This window comes from Carcharhinus amblyrhynchos, chromosome 19, assembly GCF_965287045.1.
Source record: "Carcharhinus amblyrhynchos chromosome 19, sCarAmb.v2.hapA, whole genome shotgun sequence".
Lineage (NCBI taxonomy): Eukaryota > Metazoa > Chordata > Chondrichthyes > Carcharhiniformes > Carcharhinidae > Carcharhinus > Carcharhinus amblyrhynchos.
Genome location: NC_137342.1, coordinates 49,315,990 through 49,327,623, shown reverse-complemented (window position 1 = coordinate 49,327,623; position 11,634 = coordinate 49,315,990). Strand labels below are relative to the sequence as shown.

General features: G+C 41.3%; 1 protein-coding gene across 1 annotated transcript in view; it reads right to left on the bottom strand.

Moving 5' to 3' along the window:
- Nucleotides 1-4,738: 4,738 nt before the first annotated feature.
- The window catches only part of mcm10 (minichromosome maintenance 10 replication initiation factor), a 56,122-nt gene continuing 49,226 nt past the window's right edge, over nucleotides 4,739-11,634 (bottom strand). The window contains exons 18-20 of the mRNA XM_080207107.1: nucleotides 11,133-11,278; nucleotides 8,469-8,511; nucleotides 4,739-4,923 (exon numbers count right to left, since the gene is read on the bottom strand). Coding sequence (XP_080063233.1) covers nucleotides 4,840-4,923; nucleotides 8,469-8,511; nucleotides 11,133-11,278 — 273 coding nt within the window. The 3' untranslated portion in view covers nucleotides 4,739-4,839. The remainder of the gene's footprint in view (nucleotides 4,924-8,468; nucleotides 8,512-11,132; nucleotides 11,279-11,634) is intronic.

Below are 11,634 nucleotides of genomic sequence, written 5' to 3'. Positions count from 1 at the left end.
TGGCTCAGTTGGCAGCACCCCTGCCTCTGAGCCAGAAGGTCATGTGTTCAAGTCCTGCTCCAGAAACAACAGCAGAAAAATCTAGGCTGTCACTCCAGCTAACCATAGTATTGATGCGTGTGGTACAATGGTAAAGATGTTGTATGTTCAGATCATGTGATGGACACAATCCCATTGCACTATTTTGGAGCAGACGAGGGGTATTATTAATATTTGAATTGATATTTATCCCACAAATTAATATTTATCCCACAATCAACATTGTTACAAAAGATCCCGATTATCTGGCCATTGTCACATTACTTGTATTCACTGGAATGACACAAGTATCAGGAAAGGATGAACAGACTACAACTCTCTTCTCTAGAAAAGCGAAGGCTAAGGGGTGACCTAACGGAGGTATCTAAAATGATGAAAGTGTTTAATTGGGTCAATGTAGAGAAGATGTTTCTACTTGCAAAAAGACCAAGTTGCAAAACATTTCTTGTGCACAAATTGGTTGTTGCATTTCCTACATCTCAACAATGACTACACTTCAAAAAGTACTTTGGAACATCCTGACAGTAAACGATGCAATACAAATGTAAGTTTTTTCTTTGAGGTATACAAGATGATAAAAGGTATGGATAAAGTAGACGTGGAGCGGATGGTTTCGCTGGTGGGGCATTCTAGGATTAAAGGTCATAGCCTTAGGATAAAGGCTAGCAAATTTAAAGCAGAGTTGAGGAGAAACTACTTCTCCCAAAGGGTTGTGAACCTGTGAAATTTGCTACCCCAAAGTGTGGTGGATGCTGGGACAGTCAATAAGTTTAAGGAGGCATTAAGACAGATTTTTAATTGGTAATGGATTGAAAGGATATGGGGAGAAGGCAGGAAAATGGGGGTGAGGAGCAAATCAGCCATGATCAAATGACGGAGCGGTCTTGATGATCCGAATGGCCTAATTCTGCTCCTACATCTTATGAATTTATGAAGGAAGTAGATAAAATAGAAGCAGGGAGGTTGTTTCCACTGGCGGGTGAAACTAGAACTGGGAACATAGCCTCAAAACAAAGGGGAGCAGATTTAGGACCGAATTGAGGAGGAACTCCTTTAGCCAAAGGGTTGTGAATCTGTGGAATTTCCTGCCCAGTGAAGCTGTTGAGGCTTCTTCATTGAATGTTTTTAAAGCAAAGATAGATACATTTTTAACAGTAAAGGAATTAGGAGTGAGTGGGTGGGTAAGTAGAGCTGAGTCCACAAAAAGATCAGCCATGATGTTACTGAATGGCAGAACTGGAAATGAGAAAATGGCTGAGACATTGAACAGGTATTTTGTGTCGGTCTTCACAGTGGAAGGTACAAATAACATGCCAAAAATTAATGACAGGAAGGCTATGACAGGTGAGAACTTAGAAACTATCATTATCATGAAAGAGGTAGTGTTGGGCAAGTTAATGGGGCTAAAGGTAGACAAGTCTCCTGGTCCTAATGGAATGCAACCCAGGTTACTAAGAGAGATAATGGGAGAAATAGCAAATGCACTAGTGATAATTTACCAAAATTTGCTGGATTCTGGGTGGTTTCCGCAGATTGGAAAACAGCAAAAGTGACGCCACTGTTTAAAAAAGGAGGTAGACAAAAGGCAGTTAACTATAGGCCGGTTACTTAACTTCTGTAGTAGGGAAAATGCTTGAATCTATCGTCAAGGAAGAAATAACGAGACATCTGGATATAAATTGTTCCATTGGTAAGACGCAGCATGGGTTCATGAAGGGCAGGTCATGTTTGACTAATTTGATGGAATTCTTTGAGAACATTACATGTGCAGTGGACAATAGGGAATCTGTGGATGTGGTGTATCTGGATTTCCAGAAGGCATTTGACAAGGTGCCGCACTAAAGACTGCTACATAAGATAAAGGTGCACAGCATTACGGGTAATGTATTAGTATGGGTAGAGGATTGGTTAACTAATAGGAAGCAAAGAGTGGGGGTAAATGGGTGTTTTTCTGCTGGGCGATCAGTGACTAGTGGTGTGCCTCAGGGATCAGAGTTGGGACCGCAATTGTTTACGATTTACATAGATGATTTGGAGTTGGGGACCAAGTGTAGTGTGTCAAAATTCGGCGATGACGCTAAGATAGGTGGAAGAGCAAAGTGTGCAGAGGACACTGAAAGTCTGCAAAGGGATACAGATAGTCTAAGTGAGTGGGCGAGGGTCTGGCAGATGGAGTACAATGCTGGTAAATGTGAGGTCATCCATTTTGGTAGGAATAACAGCAAAATGGACTACTATTTAAATGGTAAAAAATTGCAGCATGCTGCTGTGCAGAGACCTGGGTGTTCTTGTGCAGGAATCTCAAGGAGTGGTTTGCAGGTGCAGCAAGTAATTAAGAACGCAAATGGAATTTTGTCTTTCGTTGCTAGAGGGATGGAGTTTAAAAACAGTAAGGTTATGTTGCAGCTGTATAAGGTACTGGTGAGGCCACACCTGGGGTACTGTGTACAGTTTTGGTCTCTTTACTTGAGAAAGGATATACTGGCACTGGAGGGGATGCAGAGGAGATTCACTAGATTGATTCCAGAGTTGAGAGGGTTGGCTTATGAGGATAGACTGAGCAGACTAGGGCTATATTCATTAGAATTCTGAAGAATGAGGGGAAATCTTATAGAAACATATAAGGTTATGAAGGGAATAGATAAGGCAGAAGCAGGGAAGTTGTTTCTACTGGTGGGTGAAACTAGAACTAGGGGGCATAGCCTCAAAATAAGAGGAAGCAGATTTAGGACAGAATTGAAGAGAAATTTCTTCACACAAAGGGTTGTGAATCTGTGGAATTCCCTGCCCAGTGAAGCAGTTGAGGCTACAACATTGAATGTTTTCAAGGCAAGGATAGACAAATTTTTGAAAGGTAAAGGAATTAAGGGTTATGGTGAGTGGGCGGTAAGTGGAGCTGAGTCCACAAAAAGGTCAGCCATGATCTTATTGAATGGCAGAGCAGGCTCGAGGGGCCAGATGGCCTACTCCTGCTCCTAGTTCTTATCTCCCTTTCATGCCCCAGCTACACTTGACTTCCGTCATTTGGTTTCAGTCTGAGAGACATTTTCAGGTGGTTATCTCAGCATATGTAGGTAAAGTTCAAACTCTCCCTACAACGATTCAGCATCAGTTTCTCCCCAGTGTGAACAGCTGAGACTACTTTCTGCATTAAAAAGTCGTGCCACTATTTTGCCACATGTTTTGCTCAGTATAAGTTTACAATATTACAGCGTTTAACTTATGTTATATATACTATTAAAATATATTCCAGCATAGTGTTTCCAGCCAATTCGGAACACGAAATGCAAGTCCAATGTGCAACATGTGAAAAGCAACTGGTAGAATTTTGCTCTACAAACAAGATCTATAAAAATTTCAGATCCTAGATGGGGTTGGCCTACCCCTAGAAATCACACTGTCAGCTTGAAAAAGAAACATTTATGAAAAATATGCAGACTGGATGTTGCCAGGACTCAAGGGACTGAGTTATAGGGAGAGATTGGACAGGCTAAGACATTTTTCTTTGGAGTGTACGAGACTGAGGGGTGATCTTATAGAGGTGTATAAGATCACGAGGCATGGGATAGGGTGAATATGAGCTGGGGAATTGAGAACTAGAGGGCATAGGTTTAAGTTAAGGGGCAAAAGAATTAATGGGAACCTGAGGAGCAACTTTTTTTTAAACACAGAGGGCGGTATGTATGTGGAATGAGCTGCTGGAGGAAGTCGTTGAGGGACATTGATAACATTTAAAAGGCGTTGGATACATACATGGATTGGAAAAGTTTAGACGGATATGAGCCAAATGGTGTTAGCTTAGATGGGCCTTTTGGTCAACACGAACTAGTTTGGGTCGAAGAGCCTGTCTCTATGCTGTAGATTCTATGGTCAGGTAATCCTAACAGGAATGAGCAATAATTTGAGGCGGAGTCAACCTGAGGGGATTTTGCATTTTTCCCAGCAACTGGCCTTAGAGTTGCTTTAGCTGATAGCTGAAAGCAGAGCTCAGGGAGTCATGAGACACGCAGGCAGAAAGGAAGAAATCAGATATCCCCTGAAACATTAATTCTGGATCATTAAAGCAGCTGCCCTAAAAGACCTGATTCCAGCCTTGTTATAATTTAATCGATAAAATAGGATTTAAGATATCACATCCTCAAAACTTTCAAGACTGCTATTTACATTGTTGGTGGTTGAGTTGTTAGACACTAGTTCTGCCAAAAATAAATCCAAATCAGTTCCTACTTTTAATTCAACACCATTATTATAAATGCAGCTTCCATGAGGAAATGAGCCAAAGTCAGGAGCTTCTGCAAATCTGGTGAACTGCAGGAGATATTTTCAAGAATACCAATAAAGGGAGGAAAAAACATTTACTCAAGATTACTCAGAAAAAAACAACTCACCTTTCTGAAAGTAAGCAAAGCCGTTACAACTATCATATGGTTAGCTGTAACCTTCTCACTCCAGGATTCCTCTTTATTTAATTGGTGAGTCATTTCTCCTCTTGCGGGTGAACTGGGTGAGTCACACTAAACCTTCAGAAATTCATTAGTATTCTGGCAAATTTACAATGCGTCGCTTGTTAAGTGTTTGAAACAGGATTTAGGAAACTCCCGGTCCCACCCCTCCATTTTCCCGATACGTTCTAACATCAAAATGTAGAAATTAGGAAAAATGGTAAATTTATTCATGATTTAAAAGCAAATACACTCATTGCACATCTGGATGTTTAATACCAGAAAATAAAACTTCACATGAGCACCACCCGTTCATTCACATATAGCCTATATTAAAAATGTGGCACCTTATGTCACATCATTTTGAACTACTTAAAAATTTGCCATGTTCTTCTCCTCTTGGTAGTAGCAGCTCTCCACCTATTTTTGGACCCTTCTTCTCCTGCAGACAAAAAGAGAGAATCGGAAATATCAGCAACTGTATAACCAGTGAGCAGACAGTAAATCTATTTAAGCATCTCTGCAGCAATTTGATACATCATTGGGGCAGCACAGTGGTTAACACTGCTGCCTCACAGCGCTAGAGACCTGGATTTGATTCCTGGCTTGGGTTACTGTCTGTGTGGAGCTTGCACGTTCTCCCCCGTGTCTACATGGGTTTCCTCCGGGTGCTCCAGTTTCCTCTCACAATCCAAAAATGGTGGATAAATGGAAATAGTGGGTTAAGTGGATTGGCGTGGAACAACCAAGGAAGCCCTGCAACCAAGGTGAGTGGGGAGGCCTCATTGGGGCCACTCAGGCAGACCCCAGCAAGATGGCTTGGTGTGGAGGGCACCAGAACATCTTCTCACAGGGGCACAGGAACCCTGAACAGGAGGCCCCAATTCATTTGCAGGCCTGCTAGGGTACACCTGGTGACCTTCTACATGGTAAGCCTCTTTCCCCTCACCGCTGGCAGAACACTGGTGGCAAAATGTGGCTCTTTTTTGGCCGATTAAGCACCTCATTCAACTGGGCTGGGAAGGTTTCCCCACCCATCTTAACCTGATTAAATGCCTCTATCCTGTCTTAGAATCATGGAATCCCTACTGTGCAGAAGGAAGCCATTTGGCCCATCAAGTCTGCACTGACCACAATCCCACCCAGCCCCTATCCCCGTTAACCCACAGATTTACCCTGGTAGGCCCCCTGGCACTAAGTGGCAATTTAGCATGGCCAATCAACCTGACCTGCACATCTTTGGATTGTGGGAGGAAACTCATGCAGACACGGGAGAATGTGCAAACTCCACACAGACAGTCAGCCAAAGCTGGGATCAAACTTGGGTCCCTGGCACTGTGAGGCAGCAGTGTTAACCATTGTGCCACCTTGTCACCCATAAGCAAACGTTTTCTCAAAAGTCAACCCGGAGTTTGAAATTAACAGCTTTGCAGTGTCCCTCTCAGCCCATGAACAAATGAACAGGAATTTTGGTTACAATGCTTTTTGAGCTAGATATAAGATATTTTTGCACAGGATTTCATGGGTTTTCCTTCCCTGCTGAAGATAAATTATCATTTTGCAACACAGGTAGATCCCCATCAAAGCGTGAAATACACTCTACAAGCAGAGTTAAGTGAAAAATACACACACCTGGAGCTTCATATGGGTCAGATTTCAAAAAAGAGAGACTTGTGCTCAGGAATACTAAGTTAATAGATAGAGATTGGAGACCTGGTGGTTGCTTCTGGACAAACAAATGGTTTAAGATTCCAGACACTATTCATGAAACCGCCTACCACTGGACATTCCCTCAGAATTTCCTACCAAAGGCATATCAGTCCTGAATAAACTGTGTAATGGACTTTGAAAGACCAGCACTTGTAAATAAACAACTATAACCAGGTTTCAAAACCTGATGTCATACCAAACCACAAATGGGTCACAGATTTTTCCACTGGAGGAAAAAGACTAATGTCCCCAGCAGGACATGGTGCACAGAAAATTATGTCCAGTAACGTCTACTGGGAAGTGCAATCTTTTCTTCTGTCAGACTTATCTGTCTGTTTCACTTATAACTGTTTGTATACTATTAAATCATTATCAAATGAGTAGCTTGGCACCTCTCACTCTGCAGAATGGTATTTGTTAAAGATTACATGAAGTGAAGTCAATTTGCACAAATGAATATTGGTCTTCACTTCCAAAACTCAGCATCACTTCTGTATCCTGTGAGTCTCAGCTGATTAACTTATTTTGTTACCACAGCACTGAGACTTTGTAACTTATGACAGTTCCTTTAAATGTAAATCCAACAGGTTAGGTAGATTGGCCATGGAAAATTGCCCCTTCGTGTCAGGGGGACTAACAGCATAGGTATGTGGAGTTACGGGATTGGGTCTGGGTGGGATTAACCATAGAAACCCTACAGTGCAGAAGGAGGCCATTCAATCTATCAAGTCTGCACCGATCACAATCCCACCCCAGGCCCTATCCCCATATCCCTACATATTAACCTGCTAATCCCTCTAATCTCAGGACACTAAGGGGCAATTTTAGCATGGCTAATCACCTAACTCACACACCTTTGGACTGTGGGAGGAAAGCCACCCGGACACGAGAAGAATGTATGAACGCCACACATGGATCGTGCAGACTCGATGGGCCAAATGGTCTCCTTCTGCATTGTCGGGATTCTATGATCCAAATTAAGTTCATTCAACTCGCTGCTTGAACCTTGGGAACAATGTCAGATCAAATGTAGCTAATATTACCCAACTTGGATCTCAACTGGTACTTGACACCAGGAAAGAGGTTTGGTCGCTTAGCCTGTTTTTGTCCGTCACTTATTAGTGGCCAAAATTAGACTTCACCTTCCCCCGCCCTCCAACCTGCTCCCTCCAGTTCTGCAACAAATATATAAACCTATCTAAAATCATATGCAAAATCAAATTTTATTCCTTTCTTTTAAATGCTTAGCTCCATTTAACACCTGACAGAAAAAAACTCGCTGCCTTTATTCAAACGCTATAATTAAGAAAGTCCACCAACTTTCTCTGGAGGCTAAGAAAATTTGGCATGTTTATTACGACTCTCACCATTTTTAACAGATGTACCACAGAAAGCAACCTTTCCAGATGTATCACAGCTCTTGCACTGACCAAGACCACAAGAAACCAGCCTCCCATCCATTGACTTTGTCTACACTTCCCACTGCCTCAGAAAAGCAGCCAGCATAATCAAGGATCCAACAGACCCCGGGCATACTCTCTTCCACCTTCTTCCATTTGGAAAGTAGTACAAAAATCTGAAGTCACATACCAACCAACTCAAGAATAGCTTCTTCCCTGCTGCCATCATACTTTGAATGGACCTACCTTATATTAAGCTAATCTTTTTCTACACTCTAGCTGTGACTGTAACACTACATTCTGCACCCTATCCTTTCCTTCTCCCCTATGTACACTACGAATGGTATGTTTTGTTGGTATAGCACACAAGAGACAAGACTTTTCACTGTATCCCAATACATGTAACAGTAATAAAAAAGTTAAAAAGTTTATTAGTCACAAGTAAGGTTTACACTAACACCGCAATGAAGTTACTGTGAAATTCCCCTAGTCGCCACAGCCCAGCACCTAACCAGGTCTTTCAGAATGTGGGAGGAAACTGGAGCACTGGAGAAAAGCCACGCAGACATGGGGAGAACATGCACACTTCACACAGACTGTGACCCAAAGAAATCAAACCCAGGTCCCTGGCGCTGTGAAGTAGCAGGGCTAATCATTGTGCTACCGTGCCGACCAATAATAAATCAAATCTAATCACAAAAAAGAAATTTGCTTTGAAAATAATTGCTCAGAATTTGCTTTAATTTGATCTGCAAAGGATGAATTATCTACTCCATTGTTATACTAGTAACAGTTCAGTTGATACAGTAGGTGTAACATATATAACTCAATCCCCAGCAGCAAGCTATTCAGAACACAAAACCTTAGATGAACCCACCTTCAACATTCCATCTCGCTCCCACTTAAACAGGCCACAGTTGCTGGAAAGAAACAGAAGAGATTATAATTTAGTTAGTCTGGTAAATCATCATTTCCTCGGTCACTCCAATGGTTTGAAATACATTAATTCTTGCAATTCAAAACGAAGATCTGAGTTCTCAGAATCCCATCAAGTTATTACAATATCGTGACCAGTTCAGATGAAGATGCAAAAACAGAGATCAACATCATTTCGAAAGAAACCCACTTGTGCTTAAGAGCATAGAATGTTGTGTGTGACTATTGAGATTAACAGACTGTGGTGGCATTTATTCATGACATTTAAATAAATACCAAACCTGACATTGCGCGTGTAGTACAAGTGCATTAATGTCTCCTGTGGCCTGCTACTCATTACTGCAGTCTGGAAACGGTGGTAAAAACCAAAATAAAACTCTGACACAGCACAAAGTGTTTACCTAGTCTTTTTGAAATCACAAATTGGAAAAAGGCAGATGACCGTTGACAAGTCAAGCTCTTTATTCTCCTGCAACATTTACTATCAATTTCTGCCTCTATTTGCTGAAACCATTAACTCCCTGTGAAAGCGTTGTTCTGTAGGAACTGCTTAACCCCAAATATACCCCACTGTGTCCACTCCTCCTGGGTTAGGCGAAATGAGTCAGATCTTATCTACATACCCATATACGGGACTCCCAGCATCCGGATGGCTGTAAACCATTACCTGTCCCCCACTCCTTAATTCAAGATCATTCTGGCCTATAGATCTTAGGAGGAGCTCCGAATACTAAGTTAATAATTAAAGCTTGAATAAGTGTTTGGCCTAAAGGAGTCCAAGTTGAGAGGCCAAAAGAAACAGGTTTCGCCCCAGCGTTGAAATCAAGAAAACAGTGGAACTATTTATGCTGCCAAAGTTTTGATATCTTGATCTGGAAAATCTTTCATTTAATAATTATTTTTACATGACTTTTCTTTCTCAATGATTTCCCGCTGTTACCAATCATGAGGATGAACCCCCCTCCTCCTCATGTCATTCATTTGCAGCTATGTTACAATTCAAACTGTGGTACCTCTTAAAAATAAAGATATTGTAATGGACTGCCTTTAAATGAGTCAGCTGCACACTAACGATAAACATTTGACCAGCAGCTAGAAACTGGTAATCAGAATTTTGATTTTTCCAAATTCAGTACTGTTGCCAGAGAGGAATATAACATATTGGTTTCTAATGTACTAAATATTGTACCAGTATGTTCACTCCATTTTACTTCAGAATCAGGTTGAGCTTTAACTCAAGTTTTAGGCTTGTATTTACATTATAATTCATTCTCTTTGGAACATCTGGATACAGATGGAGCCTCAGCTGAATACAAGATAATAGTTAGACCTCAGCTGGAGTACTGGATACAGTTCTGAGTGCCACACCATTGGAAGGATGACTGAATTGGAGAGATTGCAGAAGAGGTTTACAAGAATGGTTCCAGGGATGATAAACTTCAGTTATGAGGATAGATTGGAGAGGTTGTGACTGTTCTCCTTCGAGAGAAGGCGGCTAACAGGGGATCTGATAAAGATGTTCAAAATCACGAGGGGGCTGGACAGATAGAAAGGGAGAAACTGTTTCTGCCTGGAAAAAGATCAGCAGATTTAAAGTGATCTGCAAGAGAAGCAAATGAGATGTAAGAAAAACCTTTTTCACACAATGCATGGATTGAATCTGGAATGCACTGCCTGGAACTGTGGTGGAGACAGGTACAATCAAGGCATCCAAGAGGGCATTTGGTGATTATTTGATTAGAACAATGTGCAGGGGAAAATTATTCCTTTAAGATCATGTAAACAATATGTTACACAATTGAGGTGAAGTTGTTTCGATGAATAAATCAGCCAGCATAATTAAGGACCCCATGCATCCTGGACATTCTCTCTTCCACCTTCTGTCGGGAAAAAGATACAAATGTCTGAGGTCATGTATCAAACCAACTCAAGAACAGCTTGTTCCCTGCTGCTGTCAGACGTTTGAATGGACCTACCTTGCACTAAATTGATCTTTCTCTACTCCCTAACTATGACTGCAACATTACATTCTGCACTCTCTCCTTTCCTTCTCTATGAATGGTATGCTTTGTCTGTGTAGCATGCAAGAAACAATACTTTTCACTGTCTGTTAATACATGTGACAATAACAAATCAAACCAAATCAAAAAAATATAATGTTTACATGCAGAAAAGTATAGTTAGGAATAAGTATTGAGAAAAACCTTCTCAGTCAAAGGCTGATAAGTCTTTGGAATGATTTGAGGGGCACGTCAGAAAAGAGGCAATGAGAATGTCCAAAATGGATGTGGGGCTGGTAGAGTAAAGATACTGAAGGACTGAGTATCAGTGGGCAAATTACATTTTCTTGTTGATTGCTCTAATGTTATGATAAGTGTGCAGGGTAGCTATCAGATGTAGCATAGAAAAACTGGATTACATTTGGAGATTTTGAATATTTCAGGACAAATATTGGAATCATATTATTTTTGTTATTAATGGTATATTACGCAACTACTTGATTAAAGTTTCCATTGAACTACCTCTGGTTAGAGTGAAATGAGGCCGTGAGTCAATAGTTCCAGAATCCATTTAATCTTTTCTTGTTCCACATGCACTTACATACCTGCAGCTTTTCTTTGGTAGTCTTGTTAAAGCTATTGCTCTATTACCACATGGGCACTTAAAGAAGCGTTTGACTGCATCATGCCAATGATAATCATGATTTTCACTCACGCAAGTCTCCAGTGGCTTGAAATATGAATACCTGCACTGTAAGAAAAATGAGGAAAACATTAATTTTTTATATTTGCATAACTAACTGGAGAAGACGTTGGCCTTCACAGCTAGGGGGATTGAATATAAAAGTAGGGAGGTCTTGCTGCGGCTGTATAGAGCATTGGTGAGGCCGCAGCTGGAGTACTGTGTGCAGTTTTGGTCGCCGCACTTACGCAAGGATATTTTGGCCTTGGAGGGAGTGCAGAGGAGGTTTACTAGGCTGATACCGGAGTTGAGGGGGTTGAGCTATGAGGAGAGGCTGAATAAACTAGGCTTGTACTCGTTAGAGTTTAGAAGAATGAGGGGAGATCTCATTGAGACGTATAAGATGATGAATGGGATGGATAGGA